General features: G+C 42.7%; 1 protein-coding gene across 1 annotated transcript in view; it reads left to right on the top strand.

Annotated features, from left to right (window-relative positions):
- The first annotated feature begins 532 nt into the window (after positions 1–532).
- The window catches only part of LOC127907221 (cotranscriptional regulator FAM172A homolog), a 396,526-nt gene continuing 375,575 nt past the window's right edge, over positions 533–21,483 (top strand). The window contains exons 1-3 of the mRNA XM_052461201.1: positions 533–626; positions 2,739–2,740; positions 7,119–7,217. Of these exons, the coding sequence (XP_052317161.1) occupies positions 557–626; positions 2,739–2,740; positions 7,119–7,217 (171 nt within the window). The 5' untranslated portion in view covers positions 533–556. The remainder of the gene's footprint in view (positions 627–2,738; positions 2,741–7,118; positions 7,218–21,483) is intronic.

The following is a 21,483-nucleotide window of genomic DNA, read 5'->3' as shown; positions in this document are numbered from 1 at the left end:
TGTTTATCCCTTTTTTTGGTTACTACATGATTCCATATGTGTTATTTAATAGTTTTGATGTCTTCCCTTGAATGAGTAGATGTTCTAAAACTTTTGACCGGTAGAGTATGTAGCAATTGCAAATGGCCTTTTTTTAATGTATTTTTTTGTTATGACTTCTAACCATCTCCAAGCACTCTGCAATAGCCTAGGTTAGATTCCTTCTGTAATTTAGCCTAATTAGTTGTTGTTGTATATTATGAAACTGTACTAAGAGGAAACATTACTACAACACTGTAAATATGAATAAGTAGCCGTAGCCTATTTCATTTGTTTCATTCTGCTAAACCAACATAGTCTTCCCAGCAACAATTGTCACTGAGTTCAAGTCACAGTAACTGGAAGTCTTGGGATCCATAAAAACAAAACATGAAGAGATGAGGCTAGGCCTTTATCCGTTATGACTGCCTCTGTGTTTTCAGCAGGTTCTGAGTGTAAATGTTGCTAATATTGATTCTCTGTGTCCCTCCCCACACCTGGCCCAGACTTGTTGTCCAGAATAGACTTAGACGAACTAATGAAGAAGGATGAACCTCCACTCACTTTCCCCAAGACGCTTGAAGAGTTTGAGTACACTTTCAACGAGCGTAAGTCATATCATTTATATTTTGTGTGGATGTCTTGCATGGAAATGATTGCTTTGCATTTAACATTACATGTTGTACAAATCATTTTGCTAAATCTCGGATTTAAAAAGATTCTGCATCATTTGAATGCACAGGAAATCATCCTCATTTTGAGACCTGTATTAGAGAACCTGTCTCGGATTCTTCCATCTCTCTCTCTTCTGCTCTCTCCCTCTGTCCTGCACTGCTTTTGTCTCTTTCTCTCTTGCTCTCGCTCTCCTGCCCTTTCTCTCTCTCCTGCACTTCTTTTACTCGCTCTCTCTCTCCCTCCTTGTCCTCTCTTTCTCTGTGTGACAGCCTCTGCTGGCTGGCTATGTGTCCTGAGGAAGACATTTTGTGTACTATATGGCCTGTCAGTAACCTACTCAGCCTTGCACTCAGTCTGACGGAGGATTTGCATAGCCTTGCTGCCCTTAAGAACAGGCCCGGGCTGCCACGGCTGAGGAGCCTGCCTTGGGTGTCTTCTTCACTCTCCAAGAATATCATTTCTATATAAAGCCCCTCCGGCTCAGTGCTGCCATGACTGGAGGGTATTCTTCACCAACACCCAAGTTAGCCCACGTCTAAATAGTGTAAAAAATATGACCATATTTAAGAGGCTGTATACAATTGAAACCGGTATCTTAATTATAAAGATGATGACTTCGTCACAGTAGCCCTCCGGTTTTTCATTACTGGAAATCCAAGGTTATGTACACCTATTACGCTCCAGAATTGAGAACTGCATGCTAATTATGCCAGAAAAAGGGGAGAAATTTTGAGGAAACCTATTCCTCTGAGAGGCTGTGTTGTGGAGGCGATGGAGCTGAACTCTCATACACACACAAGTGCGCACACCCAAGTGCACACACACACACTTAATTACAGTACCTTCAGAAGGCATTCATACCCCTTGACTTATTGCTCAGTTTGTTGTGTTACAGCCTGAATTCAAAATGGATCAAATTGATTTTGTTTCTCACCCATCTACACACAATACCCCATAATGACAAAGTGAAAACATGTTTTTAGACATTTTTGCAAATGTTTTGAAAAGGAAATACATAAATACTGTTTCTGATGTATATAAGTATTCACACCCCTGAGTCAATACATGTTAGAACACCTTTGGCAGTGATTACAGCAGTGAGTCTTTTTGGGTAAGTCTATAAGAGCTTTACACACCTGGATTGTATAGTGAACAAAAATATAAACGCAGCATATAAAGTGTTTTGTTTTCATGAGCTGAATAAAATATCCCAGATACTTTCCATACACACAAAAAGCTTCTTTCTCAGAAATGTTGTGCAGCAATTGGTTTTACATTCCTGTTAGTGAGCATTTCTCCTTTGTATTCAGGACATTCTTTCAGCAAAATAAAATGTGCAGCTTTACTTTAGTGCCTTATTACAAACAGGATGCATGTTTTGTAATATTTGTATTCTGTACAGGCTTCTTTCTTTTCACTCTGTCATTTAGGTCAGTAATGTGGAGTAACTACAGTTCCACTTTGACATTACGGGGTATTGTGTGTCGGCCATTGACACAACATCTGGCCTTCGTCCATTTTAAATTCAGCCTGTAACACCACAAAATGTGGAATGAGGGGTGTGAATCCATTCTGAAGGTGCTCCAGGTTTACATAACCTTGGATTTGTTGTAATGAAAAACAGGACGGCTACTGTGATGAAGTCATCATCTTTATAATTAACATACATGTATCAGTTGTATTAAAGCCTCCTAAATGTTTAATTCATTACATGGTCATATAATTATTTTCTGCATTGTTGGGAAGGGCCCAAAAGTTAGCAGTTCACTGTTAGTCTGCACCTGTTGTTTACAAAGCATGTGACAAATAAGATTTGATTTGAGACACACACGCCTTGCATGTAGGGTTTCATTAGGATCCACTCTTCCTTCTGTTAAGTGCTACTGTTTAATAGCTCACTTCTCGCCCCACTGTGTAATAATAGATTATTAATTTTTGCCGGGTTTGCCGTTGCGGAATAATTGAGAAAGTATGAGACCCTACGGCTATTTCGGTTAAGTACGTATACTTTGAGTATTTTAGCTTTATGGGTTTTGCAGTCTTAGAGGTCACAATTACATTTAATACTGTTTTGTTCTTCGATATGTTGCCGTGTCAACAGCAGGATAGATGGTTTTGTTACAGTGTCAACAGAATGATAGATGGTTTTGTTACAGTGTCAACAGAATGATATATAGTTGTTAGTGTCAACAGAATGATAGATAGTTGTTAGTGTCAACAGAATGATAGATAGTTGTGTTACAGTGTCAACATAATGATAGATAGTTGTTACAGTGTCAACAGAATGATAGATAGTTGTCACAGTGTCAACAGAATGATAGATAGTTGTTAGTGTCAACAGAATGATAGATAGTTGTCACAGTGTCAACAGAATGATAGATAGTTGTTAGTGTCAACAGAATGATAGATAGTTGTTAGTGTCAACAGAATGATAGATAGTTGTGTTACAGTGTCAACATAATGATAGATAGTTGTTACAGTGTCAACAGAATGATAGATAGTTGTTACAGTGTCAACAGAATGATAGATAGTTGTTAGTGTCAACAGAATGATAGATAGTTGTCACAGTGTCAACAGAATGATAGATAGTTGTTAGTGTCAACAGAATGATAGATAGTTGTTACAGTGTCAACAGAATGATAGATAGTTGTTAGTGTCAACAGAATGATAGATAGTTGTGTTACAGTGTCAACATAATGATAGATAGTTGTTACAGTGTCAACAGAATGATAGATAGTTGTTACAGTGTCAACAGAATGATAGATAGTTGTTAGTGTCAACAGAATGATAGATAGTTGTGTTACAGTGTCAACAGAATGATAGATAGTTGTTACAGTGTCAACAGAATGATAGATAGTTGTTAGTGTCAACAGAATGATAAATAGTTGTGTTACAGTGTCAACAGAATGATAGATAGTTGTTACAGTGTCAACATAATGATAGATAGTTGTTACAGTGTCAACAGAATGATAGATAGTTGTTAGTGTCAACAGAATGATAGATAGTTGTGTTACAGTGTCAACAGAATGATAGATAGTTGTGTTACAGTGTCAACATAATGATAGATAGTTGTTACAGTGTCAACAGAATGATAGATAGTTATTACAGTGTCAACAGAATGATAGATAGTTGTTAGTGTCAACAGAATGATAGATAGTTGTGTTACAGTGTCAACAGAATGATAGATAGTTGTTACAGTGTCAACAGAATGATAGATAGTTGTTACAGTGTCAACAGAATGATAGATAGTTGTTAGTGTCAACAGAATGATAGATAGTTGTTAGTGTCAACAGAATGATAGATAGTTGTGTTACAGTGTCAACAGAATTATAGATAGTTGTTACAGTGTCAACAGAATGATAGATAGTTGTTAGTGTCAACAGAATGATAGATAGTTGTGTTACAGTGTCAACAGAATGATAGATAGTTGTTACAGTGTCAACAGAATCATACATAGTTGTTAGTGTCAACAGAATGATAGATAGTTGTGTTACAGTGTCAACAGAATGATAGATAGTTGTTACAGTGTCAACAGAATCATACATAGTTGTTACAGTGTCAACAGAATGATAGATAGTTGTTACAGTGTCAACAGAATCATAGATAGTTATTAGTGTCAACAGAATGATAGATAGTTGTGTTACAGTGTCAACAGAATGATAGATAGTTGTGTTACAGTGTCAACAGAATCATACATAGTTGTTACAGTGTCAACAGAATGATAGATAGTTGTTAGTGTCAACAGAATGATAGATAGTTGTGTTACAGTGTCAACAGAATGATAGATAGTTGTTACAGTGTCAACAGAATCATACATAGTTGTGTTACAGTGTCAACAGAATGATAGATAGTTGTTAGTGTCAACAGAATGATAGATAGTTGTTACAGTGTCAACAGAATGATAGATAGTTGTGTTACAGTGTCAACAGAATCATACATAGTTGTGAGTGTCAACAGAATGATAGATAGTTGTGAGTGTCAACAGAATGATAGATAGTTGTTACAGTGTCAACAGAATGATAGATAGTTGTGTTACAGTGTCAACAGAATCATACATAGTTGTTAGTGTCAACAGAATGATAGATAGTTGTGTTACAGTGTCAACAGAATGATAGATAGTTGTGTTACAGTGTCAACAGAATCATACATAGTTGTTAGTGTCAACAGAATCATACATAGTTGTTAGTGACAACAGAATGATAGATAGTTGTGTTACAGTGTCAACAGAATGATAGATAGTTGTGTTACAGTGTCAACAGAATGATAGATAGTTGTGTTACAGTGTCAACAGAATGATAGATAGTTGTGTTACAGTGTCAACAGAATGATAGATAGTTGTGTTACAGTGTCAACAGAATGATAGATAGTTGTTACAGTGTCAACAGAATGATAGATAGTTGTTAGTGTCAACAGAATGATAGATAGTTGTGTTACAGTGTCAACAGAATGATAGATAGTTGTGTTACAGTGTCAACAGAATGATAGATAGTTGTGTTACAGTGTCAACAGAATGATAGATAGTTGTTACAGTGTCAACAGAATGATAGATAGTTGTGTTACAGTGTCAACAGAATGATAGATAGTTGTGTTACAGTGTCAACAGAATGATAGATAGTTGTGTTACAGTGTCAACAGAATGATAGATAGTTGTTACAGTGTCAACAGAATGATAGATAGTTGTTAGTGTCAACAGAATGATAGATAGTTGTGTTACAGTGTCAACAGAATGATAGATAGTTGTGTTACAGTGTCAACAGAATGATAGATAGTTGTGTTACAGTGTCAACAGAATGATAGATAGTTGTTACAGTGTCAACAGAATGATAGATAGTTGTTAGTGTCAACAGAATGATAAATAGTTGTGTTACAGTGTCAACAGAATGATAGATAGTTGTGTTACAGTGTCAACAGAATGATAGATAGTTGTGTTACAGTGTCAACAGAATGATAGATAGTTGTTACAGTGTCAACAGAATGATAGATAGTTGTTAGTGTCAACAGAATGATAGATAGTTGTGTTACAGTGTCAACAGAATGATAGATAGTTGTGTTACAGTGTCAACAGAATGATAGATAGTTGTGTTACAGTGTCAACAGAATGATAGATAGTTGTTAGTGTCAACAGAATGATAGATAGTTGTTACAGTGTCAACAGAATGATAGATAGTTGTTAGTGTCAACAGAATGATCGTCTTGTCGTCTTGAATTGCTCTCCCTCATCACCTTGTTCTGTGCTTGTTGTGTTATTGTCAATTGAACCTGGGCTGTAATAACCACAGGTGTTAAAAGTTCTCCCATGGAAACAATGAATACCACTATGGCTGTAGTGTATTTCCTAACATTGTACCCCTACACACACATATGGCACCCTATCGCTCCCCACTGGCTAGGCAGAGTGGTGGTGGTGGTGGTGGTGGGTGGGGTGAGTGACCAGGGTCAGTGAGAGTGACGGTTGATTGGCTGACACCCAAAGCCCAGCCTCCAAGGCAGCGTGAGGAACAGTTGTGGTGGTCCGGCTGACACCCAACACCCCCTCTCAGTTCTCAGGTGGATAGGGCTACGGATGGTTGTGATGAGGCCAGGGTGAGAAACTGGGAGAGAGAGAAGGGAGGAAAGAGAGGGAGGGAGAGCGAGTTAACGCCACACCAGCTGTCTGGGCCTCGGCTGCCAGACGTCCCAGAAGGCCGTTGGAGTCGTGACTGGAAGAGGGCTCTGCATCCGCGGGCCTTGTACCTGCCAGATGGGGGAATGGCACCCAAACTCTTTAATTGCATGAAGGGAGAGAGGTGCAGAAAAGCAAGGCCTCCGTCTGAACTGAAGGTCAAAGCTAGTTTGCTTCTTTTGACAGGCGGAACTACTTCAGCATGCCCATACGGAGGTAGAAACCTAACAAGCACTGCATTTCTTTCCTCCTGCTGCTGCTTTCTCCTCACACTGTCATTATCTCTCCTGTCTTAATTAAGCGGTAGTCAGTTTGAACAGCGGCGTTCAGTTCTCTCTTTCTTTGGGGAGCCGAAGATTTGGACCAAAGTTATAATTTCAAACCCTTGTTCCACCCTCAGCTAAATGCAAAATCTTGATGGGGTCAATTCTGTTTTAATGGATATCGTGATTGATTAATTGATATTCAACCCATGAATTGGAAACCTGTTATATTCTTTGAAGATTTTTCAATTTATAAATGATGTTTCAGTAGTTTGTCAGATTAACCCCTGACCTGGAACAAAAAGACTTGAGGTACTGACAGAAGTTTCTCTACTACACCCTCTGGGAGAGGGTTTTCATTCAGACCCAATGAGTAGGACTAGATTAACACGATGTCTCTCTCCCTCCCTCTGTTTCAGTCTGCCTCCCTGTCTGTCTCCCTGTGTCTGCCTCTCTCTTTGTTCGTCTCGCTCCCTTTCTCTGTCTGTCTGCCTATCAAGGGCCAGTTGAGGCACACCACGACAGGGGAGGAGTTTGTGTTCAACGCCCGAGAGGATCTACACAGGTGGAATCAGAAACGTTACGAGGCGTTGGGAGATGTACTTATTGTTGCTGCTTCCCCTCTTCACCCCCGTTCATCCCCCTCTAACTCTGTCTATCAATCTCCAGTGTTGGCCTAAATCAAATCAAATCAAATCAAATCAAATTGTATTTGTCACATACACATGGTTAGCAGATGTTAATGCGAGTGTAGCGAAATGCTTGTGCTTCTAGTTCCGACAATGCAGTGATAACCAACAAGTAATCTAACTAACAATTCCAAAACTACTGTCTTATACACAGTGTAAGGGGATAAAGAATATGTACATAAGGATATATGAATGAGTGATGGTACAGAGCAGCATACAGTAGATGGTATCGAGTACAGTATATACATATGAGATGAGTATGTAGACAAAGTAAACAAAGTGGCATAGTTAAAGTGGCTAGTGATACATGTATTACATAAGGATGCAGTCGATGATGTAGAGTACAGTATATACGTATGCATATGAGATGAATAATGTAGGGTAAGTAACATTATATAAGGTAGCATTGTTTAAAGTGGCTAGTGATATATTTACATAATTTCCCATCAATTCCCATTATTAAAGTGGCTGGAGTTGGATCAGTGTCAATGACAGTGTGTTGGCAGCAGCCACTCAATGTTAGTGGTGGCTGTTTAAAAGTCTGATGGCCTTGAGATAGAAGCTGTTTTTCAGTCTCTCGGTCCCAGCTTTGATGCACCTGTACTGACCTCGCCTTATGGATGATAGCGGGGTGAACAGGCAGTGGTTCGGGTGGTTGATGTCCTTGATGATCTTTATGGCCTTCCTGTAACATCGGTTGGTGTAGGTGTCCTGGAGGGCAGGTAGTTTGCCCCCGGTGATGCGTTGTGCAGACCTCACTACCCTCTGGAGAGCCTTACGGTTGAGGGCGGAGCAGTTGCCGTACCAGGCGGTGATACAGCCCGCCAGGATGCTCTCGATTGTGCATCTGTAGAAGTTTGTGAGTGCTTTTGGTGACAAGCCAAATTTCTTCAGCCTCCTGAGGTTGAAGAGGTGCTGCTGCGCCTTCTTCACGACGCTGTCAGTGTGAGTGGACCAATTCAGTTTGTCTGTGATGTGTATGCCGGGAACTTAAAACTTGCTACCCTCTCCACTACTGTTCCATCGATGTGGATAGGGGGTGTTCCCTCTGCTGTTTCCTGAAGTCCACAATCATCTCCTTAGTTTTGTTGACGTTGAGTGTGAGGTTATTTTCCTGACACCACACTCCGAGGGCCCTCACCTCCTCCCTGTAGGCCGTCTCGTCGTTGTTGGTAATCAAGCCTACCACTGTTGTGTCGTCCGCAAACTTGATGATTGAGTTGGAGGCGTGCGTGGCCACGCAGTCGTGGGTGAACAGGGAGTACAGGAGAGGGCTCAGAACGCACCCTTGTGGGGCCCCCGTGTTGAGGATCAGCGGGGAGGAGATGTTGTTGCCTACCCTCACCACCTGGGGGCGGCCCATCAGGAAGTCCAGTACCCAGTTGCACAGGGCGGGGTCGAGACCCAGGGTCTTGAGCTTGATGACGAGCTTGGAGGGTACTATGGTGTTGAATGCCGAGCTGTAGTCGATGAACAGCATTCTCACATAGGTATTCCTCTTGTCCAGGTGGGTTAGGGCAGTGTGCAGTGTGGTTGAGATTGCATCGTCTGTGGACCTATTTGGGCGGTAAGCAAATTGGAGTGGGTCTAGGGTGTCAGGTAGGGTGGAGGTGATATGGTCCTTGACTAGTCTCTCAAAGCACTTCATGATGACGGAAGTGAGTGCTACGGGGCGGTAGTCGTTTAGCTCAGTTACCTTAGCTTTCTTGGGAACAGGAACAATAGTGGCCCTCTTGAAGCATGTGGGAACAGCAGACTGGTATAGGGATTGATTGAATATGTTCGTAAACACACCGGCCAGCTGGTCTGCGCATTCTCTGAGGGCGCGGCTGGGGATGCCGTCTGGGCCTGCAGCCCTGCGAGGGTTAACACGTTTAAATGTCTTACTCACCTCGGCTGCAGTGAAGGAGAGACCGCATGTTTTCGTTGCAGGCCATGTCAGTGGCACTGTATTGTCCTCAAAGCGGGCAAAAAAGTTATTTAGTCTGCCTGGGAGCAAGACATCCTGGTCCGTGACTGGGCTGGGTTTCTTCTTGTAATCCGTGATTGACTGTAGACCCTGCCACATGCCTCTTGTGTCTGAGCCATTGAATTGAGATTCCACTTTGTCTCTATACTGACGCTTAGCTTGTTTAATAGCCTTGCGGAGGGAATAGCTGCATTGTTTATATTCGGACATGTTACCAGACACCTTGCCCTGATTAAAAGCAGTGGTTCGCGCTTTCAGTTTCACGCGAATACTGCCATCAATCCATGGTTTCTGGTTAGGGAATGTTTTTTATTGTTGCTATGGGAACAACATCTTCGACGCACGTTCTAATGAACTCGCACACTGAATCAGCGTATTCGTCAATATTTTATCTGACGCAATACGAAACATGTCCCAGTCCACGTGATGGAAGCAGTCTTGGAGTGTGGAGTCAGCTTGGTCTGACCAGCGTTGGACAGACCTCAGCATGGGAGCCTCTTGTTGAAGTTTCTGCCTGTAGGCAGGGATCAGCAAAATGGAGTCGTGGTCAGCTTTTCCGAAAGGGGGGCGGGGCAGGGCCTTATATGCGTCGCGGAAGTTAGAGTAACAATGATCCAAGGTTTTACCACCCCTGGTTGCGCAATCGATATGCTGATAAAATTTAGGGAGTCTTGTTTTCAGATTAGCTTTATTAAAATCCCCAGCTACAACGAATGCAGCCTCCGGAGAAATGGTTTCCAGTTTGCAAAGAGTTAAATAAAGTTTGTTCAGAGCCATCGATGTGTCTGCTTGGGGGGGGATATATACGGCTGTGATTATAATCGAAGAGAATTCTCTTGGAAGATATGTTCTCTTGTTGATAGTACTACTGCAGTACTATTCCTTTGCCTTTTGTACTGAGATGGTGCTGTTCTGCTTTGCTATAGCAAATTCAGTTCATTAAAACAAGACAAAATAGGGAAGGAATTTATCCCTGATTGAGGAAATTGAAAGTCACTCTGACAGGGTATTGTTATGGGAAACTGATGATGATTTTGATGCCTCTCTGCTCCCCAGTTTTAATAACTCTTGAATAACTCATTGGATTCAGAGAGTAAGTTGAACACATGCGCATACACTTTTTATTCCTTGGGTTTGTCGTCCAAAGGCTCAGTGCATCATGTATTAGTCTCTGTCTGGTACATCTCCTGAGAGTAAAGTGTGTTTGTGGGCATGGCGCATGGAAGGGGGTGGTGGATCCTTCCTTGGCAGGGAGTGGTGATTCGATTATTTCACTTATAATTCACTGTATCACAATTCCAGTGGGTCAAAAGTTTACATGCACTAAGTTGACTGTGCCTTTAAACAACTTGGAAAATACCAGAAAATGATTTCATGGCTTTGGAAGCTTCTGATAGGCTAATTTACATAATTTGAGTCAATTGGAAGTGTACCTGTGGATGTATTTCAAGGCCTTTCTTCAAACTCAGTGTCTCTTTGCTTGACATCATGGGAAAATCAAAAGAAATCAGCCAAGACCTCAGAAGAATTACATTTAACATTTTACATTTAAGTCATTTAGCAGACGCTCTTATCCAGAGCGACTTACAAATTGGTGCATACACCTTATGACATCCAATAGAATAGTCACTTTACAATAGTGCATCTAAATCTTAAAGGGGGGTGAGAAGGATTACTTATCCTATCCTAGGTATTCCTTAAAGAGGTGGGGTTTCAGGTGTCTCCGGAAGGTGGTGATTGACTTGTAGATCTCCACAAGTCTGGTTCATCCTTGGGAGCAATTTCCAAACGCCTGAAGATACCACGTTCATCTGTTCAAACAATAGTATGCAAGTATAAACACCATGGGACCACGCAACCGTCATACCGCTCAGGAAGGAGACGCGTTCTGTCTCCTAGATATGAACGTACTTTGGTGCGAAAAGTGCAAATCAATCCCAGAACAACAGCAAAAGGATGCTTGAGGAAACAGGTACAAAAGTATCTATATCCACAGTAAAACCAGTCCTATATCGACATAACCTGAAAGGCTGCTCAGCAAGGACGAAGCCACTGCTCCCAAACTGCCATAAAAAAAGCCAGACTGTGGTTTTTAACTGCACATGGGGACAAAGATTGTATAATTGGAGAAATGTCCTCTGGTCTGATGAAACAAAAATTTAACTGTTTGGCCATAATGACCATCGTTATGTTTAGAGAAAAAAGGGGGAGGCTTGCAAGCCGAAGAACACCATCCCAACCGTGAAGCACGATGGTGGCAGCATCATGTTGTGGGTGTGTTTTGCTGCAGGAGGGACTGGTGCAATTCACAAAATAGATGGCATCATGAGGAGGACAATTATGTGGATATATTGAAGCAACATCTCAAGACATCAGTCAGGAAGTTTGACTGAAAGCTTGGTCTCAAATGGGTCTTCCAAATGGACAATGACCCCAAGCATACTTCCAAATGGACAATGACCCCAAGCATACTTCCAAATGGACAATGACCCCAAGCATACTTCCAAATGGACAATGACCCCAGGCATACTTCCAAAGTTTCTGCAAAATGGCTTAAGGACAAGAAAGTCAAGGTATTGGGGTGGCCATAACAGAGCCCTGACCTCAATCCTATAGAAAATGTCTGGGTAGAACTGAAAATGCATTTGAGAGCAAGGAGGCCTACAAACCTGACTCAGTTACACCAGCTCTGTCAAGAGGAATGGGACAAAATTAACCCAACTTATTGTGGGAAGCTTGTGAAATTCTCCCCAAAATGTTTGACCCAAGTTAAACAATTTAAAGGAAACGCTACCAAATACTAATTGAGTGTATGTAAACTTCTGACCCACTGGGAATGTGATAAAATAAATAAAAGCTGAAATAAATCATTCTCTCTACTTTTATTCTGACATTTCACATTCTTAAAATAAAGTGGTGATCCTAACTGACCTAAAACAGGACATTTTCACGTGGATTAAATGTCAGGAATTGTGAAACTGATTTTAAATGTATTTGGCTAAAGTGTATGTTAACTTCCCACTTCAACTGTATGCATGCATCAAAATATGTAGGAATGGAGTATGTATCTGAGAAGTGCCCTCTGTGCTGTTTTACATACTTTGATTTGGACTCATAACCCAACCCTCCTGTGCTCCAATGTGCATGCTCTGAGGACGGTAGAATGTGCATGCTCTGAGGACGGTAGAATGTGCATGCTCTGAGGACGGTAGAATGTGCATGCTCTGAGGACGGTAGAATGTGCATGCTCTGAGGACGGTAGAATGTGCATGCTCTGAGGACGGTAGAATGTGCATGCTCTGAGGACGGTAGAATGTGCATGCTCTGAGGACGGTAGAATGTGCATGCTCTGAGGACGGTATACATGGGCTAATCACACGCCAATGTTTACATTTGTTGTCATGTTTTGTTAATTTGCATCCCCGCTATTTTGCTTTTAATTTTTCCGCTCATTCTTTGAAGTTCAAAGAGAAAGATGGTCTCTTTGATGGGATTACCTGTGTGTTTTTCACTTCTAATCCAGGTATGTCCTTAGAGAACTAGCCCTATGTGTAGTCCTTCCTGTCTTTAGCTGACAGAGGTATCCAGCATCTGAAACGCTGAAAGCAAACATTTAGTAGAACAGAGGCGTTTGAACTTCTTGTGAACGCAGACATCAGACTCAGGCCCAGACGTTTAGAGAAGGAACGCTCATCAAGGAGCCAGCATGCTAATACGATTTGGTGGTTATTAAAAACAGCATCTCATTCCAACATGCAATAGGCTATGTCACTGGTGGCGCTAGCTGTGATAATGAGACATAACGAGAGAGGGGTGTGGCTAAAGTTGGCTTGGACTCCTGTCTGTCTCTATGTCTGTGTGTCTGTCCATCCATCTGTCTTGAGGCCAGGTTCATTCACAGGGCCAGGCGACGACACACACTGTTTATTATCTGTGCATAGTCCCTTTTATCTCTACCTTCATGTACATATTACCTCCATTACCTCGACTAACCAGAAGACCCACACATTGACTCTGTACCGGTACCCCTTGTATTTTGTCTCGTTATTTTGTTGTGTTACTATTTTTTCTTTAGTTTATTTAAGCACATTTTTCTTACTTACTTTTTTTATAAACTCTGAATTGTTGGTTCAGGGCTCGTAAGTAAGCATTTCACAGTAAGGTTGTATTCTGCGCATGTGACAAATACCATGTGACTTGATTTAATAGCAGTTAATAGTAGTTAGGCCCTATTTTATATATATATATTTTTTTTTCACCTTTATTTAACCAGGTAGGCAAGTTGAGAACAAGTTCTCATTTACAACTGCGACCTGGCCAAGATAAAGCAAAGCAGTTCGACAGATACAATGACACAGAGTTACACATGGAGTAAAACAAACATACAGTCAATAATACAGTATAAACAAGTCTATATACGATGTGAGATGAATCAGGGTAATAGGACACTATATTCCTATGGACATGGACTGGGTCTGGGCTGGTTTGCTATGGTCTAGTTCTGTCTTTTGGACATAATCATTTTCCACCATTGAAAATGAGGGGGTCTTTCTTGTCTAAAGATATTTCTGTATTCTCTTATACATTCAGTGTTTTAATGGCTATTGCACATGCTCTCCCTGAGTCTTTTGGGCTATGAAGAGCAGGTCAAGGTTTAGGGGTGAGCGCAGAGAAAGCCCCTGCTGCTGAGAGTCCTCGTTCACAACAATGGCCTTCCTGAACCCCACAATGCATTGTGCGGAGAGAGGGGAAAGGAGATGCGGTGTCCTTCTCTGATTGTCCCTAGTGCTAGGAGTGTGGGGGTGGGAGAGCGCCCACCCACCCTGCGTAGGTGGGGGATACCATCAGCTCGCTCTCTCACTCTCTCTGTCTTTATTCCTCCATCCCTTCCATGGACCTGACAGTTTACAGAGCAGAGCTCGCTGCGCAAGTGCAGTGCTAGGGAAAATGGCGTCCGCATTGTGAGAGACATCACAATACCAGATGTCCAATTTGCACTTCAGCCTTGTCTGAATGGGAAGACAATGTGGAGAATGTCTTGATGGCCGTGTAGAGGAAAGATCTGCAGCTGCGGTTGAATGCAGGGGCATTGCATTGTGGGCCCAGATTATAATTTTTATTCTTGTTTATTTATCTATTTTTACAGCTCAATACGAAGATGTTTCCAAGGAGCACAAAATGCTTCACTGTATTCTACATGCTCTGGAAACTGTTTGTTTAATGTCTCAGTTTGTGGTGAATTAGCAAATTGAATTGTTTGAAAACATGTGAATACTAGCCCACTAAACCACTAATTTAAGGAGCTGTTTGTTGAAAAACATTGCAATTGTGTGGATCCCCGTGGATGTGTCTCTCTGAGGGCTCCTACCTGAGCAGTGGTGTGGCTGGAGACAGTAACAGGTTGGTAGGGAGGTGCTCACAGTCAGGAGGATTAAATAATTAAATAGGGAGGTGCTCAGTCAGCCGATCCACATTCTCTCCGTGTTAATATGTCCCACAATTGTCTTTAGTGGCTGCGTGGAAATAGCCGAGCCCGCTACACACTCTCAGACAGACACACAAATTGAACGCTATCTAGTACCACTTGGAGCTGTGGCTGTCTATTTCAGAGTGTGTGTGCAATACAGTACCAGTCATAGGGTTTGGAGACACCTGCTCATGCACGTTTTTTAAATGTAATTTAGACTATTTTCTATGTTGTATAATAACAGTGAAAACATCAAAACTATGAAATAACACATATGGAATCATGTAGTAACCAAAAAAGTGTTAAACAAATCACAATATATTTAAGATTTTAGATTCTTCAAAGTAGCCACCCTTTGCCTTGATGACAGCTTTGCCATTCTCTCAACCAGCTTCATGTGGAATGCTTTTCCAACAGTCTTTCTGGAGTCTCCACATATACTGAGCACTTGTTGGCTACTTTTCCTTCACTCTGCGGTCCAACTCATCCCAAACCATCTCAATTAGGTTGAGGTCGGGTGATTTTGGAGGCCAGTTCATCGGATGCGGCACTCCATCACTCTCCTTCTTGGTCAAATAGCCCTTATATAGCCTGGAGGTGTGTTGGGTCATTGTCCTGTTGATAAACAAGTGATAGTCCCACTAAGCGCAAACCAGCCATACTGGTTAAGTGTGCCTTGAATTCTAAATAAATCACAGACAGTGTCACCAGCAAAGCACCCCCACACCATCTCCTCCATGATTCACGGTGGGAACCACACATGCAGAGATCATCCATTCACTTACTCTGCAGCTCACAAAGACGCAGCAATTCAACCATATTCTGTGTACCACCCCTATCTTGTCACAACACAACTGATTGGCTCAAACGCATTAAGAAGAAAATAAATTACACTTTTTTTTGTTGCTATGCACACCTGTTAATTGAAATGCATTCCAGGTAACTACCTAATGCCAAGAGTTTGCAAAAAAGGGGCATGGGTGGCTACTTTGAAGAATCTCAAATATAAAATATATATTTTTTGTTTAACACTTTTTGGTTTAATACATTATTCAATTAGTTTTATTCAATCTAGAAAATATTGAAATAAAGAAAAACACTGGAATGAGTAGGTGTGTCAAAACTTCGTAGGCTGTTTGTGTGTCTGATCCAGGATGACATTTTAAGGTGTGTGTGTGTGTGTGTGTGTGTGTGTGTGTGTGTGTGTGTGTGTGTGTGTGTGTGTGTGTGTGTGTGTGTGTGTGTGTGTGTGTGTGTGTGTGTGTGTGTGTGTGTGTGTGTGTGTGTGCGCGTGTTTAACTATGGTCCCCACAAGAATAGTAATCAAACAAAAATGTTTAAATATAATTTGAACAACTGGGTAGGTTTTGTTAGTCACCACAAGGTCAAATGATATTTCTTGGGGGTTAAGGTTAGAATTAGTGTTAGGGTTAGAATTATCTTTAGGGATAGGCGCTAACGCTAACGTAATGGTAAGAGTACAGGGTTAGGGAACATTTTGAATGGGATTGAATTGTGTGTCCACACAAGGTTATTTGTACAAGACTGTGTGTGTGGTCTGTGTGTGGTGAGTGTGTGTAGGATCAGGGTGAACTGGGCACAGTGAAAGTGTAATTGTTGCTGTAAGTGATAGTTACCCCTGCTATGTGACTGGCATGAGGCCCAGGTGGAATTGTATTAAGCCGTTAATAAATTATTATTTTTCTCCCCTCGCTGCATATGTGGGGTGACACACACACTCTATTCTAATGAACCTAGGCACAGCCAGATGGCTCTATTATGAAGATGTCCCTCTTTCCTTTTCTCTCTCTCTGTCTGTGTGTGTCCCTCTCTCACTCTCCTCTCTCTCTCTGTGTCCCTCTCTCACTCTCCTCTCTCTCTCTGTGTCTCTCTCTCTTTGTGTGTCTCTCTCTCTCCTCTCTCACTCTGTGTGTGTGTGTCTCTGTGTCTTTCCCTCTCCTCTCTCTGTCTGTGTGTCCCTCTCTCACTCTCCTCTCTCTCTCTTTGTGTGTCTCTCTCTCCTCTCGCACTCTCTGTGTGTCTCTCTCTCTCCTCTCTCACTCTCTGTGTGTCTCTCTCTCTCCTCTCTCACTCTCTGTGTGTCTCTCTCTCTCCTCTCTCACTCTCTGTGTGTCTCCCTCCTCTCTCCTCTCTCACTCTCTGTGTGTATGTGTGCGTCTCCGTCTTTCCCTCTCTTCTCTCTCTGTGTGTCTCTCACTCTCCTCTCTCTGTCTGTTTCTCACTCCCCTCTCTCTCTCTCTCTCTCTCTCTCTCTCTCTCTCTCTCTCTCTCTCTCTCTCTCTCTCTCTCTCTCTCTCTCTCTCTCTCTCTCTCTCTCTCTCTCTCTGTGTCTCTTCCTCTCATTCTCCTCTCTCTGTCTCCCTCTCACTCTCCTCTCTCTGTGTGTCTCTCCCTCACTCTCTCTTACTCTCTCCCTCCCTCTCTCTCCTCTCTATTGCTGTCTGTCACTCTCCCTCCCTCTCTCTCCTCTCTATTGCGGTCTGTCACTCTCCCTCCCTCTCTCCTCTCTCTTGCTGTCTGTCACTCTCCCTCCCTCTCTCCTCTATCTTGCTGTCTGTCACTCTCCCTCCCTCTCTCCTCTATCTTGCTGTCTGTCACTCTCCCTCTCTCCTCTATCTTGCTGTCTGTCACTCTCCCTCCCTCTTTCCTCTATCTTGCTGTCTGTCACTCTCTCCTCTATCTTGCTGTCTGTCACTCTCCCTCCCTCTCTCCTCTATCTTGCTGTCTGTCACTCTCTCTCCCTCTCTCCTCTCTCTTGCTGTCTGTCACTCCGGATCCCTCTCTCCTCTCTCTTGCTATCTATCACTCTCCCTCCCTCTCTCCTCTCTCTTGCTGTCTGTCACTCTCCCTCCCTCTCTCTTGCTGTCTGTCACTCTCTCCTCTCTCTTGCTGTCTGCCACTCTCCCTCCCTCTCTCCTCTCTCTTGCTATCTATCACTCTCCCTCCCTCTCTCCTCTCTCTTGCTGTCTGTCACTCTCCCTCCCTCTCTCTTGCTGTCTGTCACTCTCTCCTCTCTCTTGCTGTCTGCCACTCTCCCTCCCTCTCTCCTCTCTCTTGCTGTCTGTCACTCTCCCTCCCTCTCTCCTCTATCTTGCTGTCTGTCACTCTCCCTCCCTCTCTCCTCTCTCTTGCTGTCTGTCACTCTCCCTCCCTCTCTCTTGCTGTCTGTCACTCTCTCCTCTCTCTTGCTGTCTGCCACTCTCCCTCCCTCTCTCCTCTCTCTTGCTGTCTGTCACTCCGGATCCCTCTCTCCTCTCTCTTGCTATCTATCACTCTCCCTCCCTCTCTCCTCTCTCTTGCTGTCTGTCACTCTCCCTCCCTCTCTCTTGCTGTCTGTCACTCTCTCCTCTCTCTTGCTGTCTGCCACTCTCCCTCCCTCTCTCCTCTCTCTTGCTATCTATCACTCTCCCTCCCTCTCTCCTCTCTCTTGCTGTCTGTCACTCTCCCTCCCTCTCTCTTGCTGTCTGTCACTCTCTCCTCTCTCTTGCTGTCTGCCACTCTCCCTCCCTCTCTCCTCTCTCTTGCTGTCTGTCACTCTCCCTCCCTCTCTCCTCTATCTTGCTGTCTGTCACTCTCCCTCCCTCTCTCCTCTATCTTGCTGTCTGTCACTCTCCCCTCTATCTTGCTGTCTGTCACTCTCTCCTCTATCTTGCTGTCTGTCACTCTCCCTCCCTCTCTCCTCTCTTGCTGTCTGTCACTCTCCCTCCCTCTCTCCTCTATCTTGCTGTCTGTCACTCTCTCCTCTATCTTGCTGTCTGTCACTTTCCCTCCCTCTCTCCTCTATCTTGCTGTCTGTCACTCTCCCTCCCTCTCTCCTCTATCTTGCTGTCTGTCACTCTCCCCTCTATCTTGCTGTCTGTCACTTTCTCCTCTATCTTGCTGTCTGCCACTCTCCCTCCCTCTCTCCTCTCTTGCTGTCTGTCACTCTCCCTCCCTCTCTCCTCTATCTTGCTGTCTGTCACTCTCTCCTCTATCTTGCTGTCTGTCACTTTCCCTCCCTCTCTCCTCTATCTTGCTGTCTGTCACTCTCTCCTCTCTCTTGCTGTCTGCCACTCTCCCTCCCTCTCTCCTCTCTCTTGCTGTCTGTCACTCCAGATCCCTCTCTCCTCTCTCTTGCTATCTATCACTCTCCCTCCCTCTCTCCTCTCTCTTGCTGTCTGTCACTCTCCCTCCCTCTCTCTTGCTGTCTGTCACTCTCTCCTCTCTCTTGCTGTCTGCCACTCTCCCTCCCTCTCTCCTCTCTCTTGCTGTCTGCCACTCTCCCTCCCTCTCTCCTCTCTCTTGCTGTCTGTCACTCTCCCTCCCTCTCTCCTCTCTCTTGCTGTCTGTCACTCTCCCTCCCTCTCTCTTGCTGTCTGTCACTCTCTCCTCTCTCTTGCTGTCTGTCACTCTCCCTCCCTCTCTCCTCTCTCTTGCTATCTATCACTCTCCCCCCTCTCTCCTCTCTCTTGCTGTCTGTCACTCTTCCTCCCTCTCTCTTGCTGTCTGTCACTCTCTCCTGTCTCTTGCTGTCTGTCACTCTCCCTCCCTCTCTCCTCTCTCTTGCTATCTATCACTCTCCCTCCCTCTCTCCTCTCTCTTGCCGTCTGTCACTCTCCCTCCCTCTCTCCTCTCTCTTGTCTTTCACGCTCGCTCCCTCCCTCCCTCTCTCTCTCTCTCTCTCTCCCTCTCTCTCTCTCTCTCTCTCTCTCTCTCTCTCTCTTGCTGTCTGTCACTCTCCCTCCCTCTCTCCTCCCTCCTCTCTCTCTTGCTGAAAATACTTGTTTTCCACCATAATTTGCAAATAAATTAATAAAAAATCCAACAATGTGATTTTCTGGATTTTTTTCTCTCTAATTTTGTGTGTACCTATGATGAAAATTACAGGCCTCTCTCATATTTTTAAGTGGGAGAACTTAAACACAACTTAAACACAATTGGTGGCTGACTAAATACTTTTTTTGCCCCACTGTATATACATTTACAAAATAACATGTAACTATTTACACACTTTCAATGTTTGGAAGACCCTCAGTCCTCTATCAAATCAAATCTATTTATATAGCCCCAGCCTAAAACCCCAAACAGCAAGCAATGCAGGTGTAGAAGCACGGTGGCTAGGAAAAACTCTCTAGAAAGGCAAAAACCTAGGAAGAAACCTAGAGAGGAACCAGGCTATGAGGGGTGGCCAGTCCTCTTCTGGCTGTTCCGGGTGGAGATCACAGTGGTTGTAGAGGGTGCAACAGGACAGCACCTCGAGTAAAAATGAACAGTTTAGGGTTCCATAGCCGCAGGCAGAACAGTTGAAACTGGAACAGCAGCAAGGCCAGGTGGACTGGGTACAGCAAGGAGTCATCATGCCAGGTAGTCCTGACGCATGGTCCTAGGGCTCAGGTCCTCAGAGAGAGAGAACGAGAGAATTAGAGCATACTTAAATTCACACAGGACACCAGATAAGACTCCCATTCGGAGTCAGTGTCACTGTGAAAGAAAATGTTCAGTTAGAATAGTTTCACATATGAGCCCTGTATCAACAGGTATAATAAACAGATATATATATAGAGAGAGAGTACAGAGAACAGGGCGGCAGGGTAGCCTAGTGGTTAGAGCGTTGGACTAGTAACCAAAAGGTTGCAAGTTCAAATCCCTGAGCTGACAAGTTACAAATCTGTCATTCTGCTCCTGAACAGGCAGTTAACCCACTGTTCCCAGGCTGTCATTGAAAATAAGAATTTGTTCTTAACTGACTTTCCAAGTTAAATAAAGGTAAAAACATAAGGTTGAATACATTATTATGACCTGCTAGATCTCTTTTATATTATGACATTTCAGCTAGATCTACTGTCTCTTTTATATTATGACATTTCAGCTAGATCTACTGTCTCTTTTATATTATGACATTTCAGTTAGATCTACTGTCTCTTTTATATTATGACAGACCAGCTAGATCTACTGTCTCTTTTATATTATGACATTTCAGCTAGATCTACTGTCTCTTTTATATTATGACATTTCAGCTAGATCTACTGTCTCTTTGATATTATGACATTTCAGTTAGATCTACTGTCTCTTTTATATTATGACAGACCAGCTAGATCTACTGTCTCTTTTATATTATGACATTTCAGCTAGATCTACTGTCTCTTTTATATTATGACATTTCAGCTAGATCTACTGTCTCTTTTATATTATGACATTTCAGCTAGATCTACTGTCTCTTTTATATTATGACATTTCAGCTAGATCTACTGTCTCTTTTATATTATGACATTTCAGCTAGATCTACTGTCTCTTTTATATTATGACATTTCAGCTAGATCTACTGTCTCTTTGATATTATGACATTTCAGCTAGATCTACTGTCTCTTTGATATTATGACATTTCAGCTAGATCTACTGTCTCTTTGATATTATGACATTTCAGCTAGATCTACTGTCTCTATTATATTATGACATTTCAGCTAGATCTACTGTCTCTTTTATATTATGACATTTCAGCTAGATCTACTGTCTCCTTTATATTATGACATTTCAGCTAGATCTACTGTCTCATTTATATTATGACATTTCAGCTAGATCTACTGTCTCTTTTATATTATGACATTTCAGCTAGATCTACTGTCTCTTTGATATTATGACATTTCAGCTAGATCTACTGTCTCTTTTATATTATGACATTTCAGCTAGATCTACTGTCTCTTTCATATTATGACATTTCAGCTAGATCTACTGTCTCTTAT

Source organism: Oncorhynchus keta, chromosome 14 (genome assembly GCF_023373465.1).
Source record: "Oncorhynchus keta strain PuntledgeMale-10-30-2019 chromosome 14, Oket_V2, whole genome shotgun sequence".
NCBI lineage: Eukaryota > Metazoa > Chordata > Actinopteri > Salmoniformes > Salmonidae > Oncorhynchus > Oncorhynchus keta.
The sequence above is the reverse complement of the archived record's forward strand: the minus strand, read 5'-3'. Positions and strand labels throughout refer to the sequence as shown.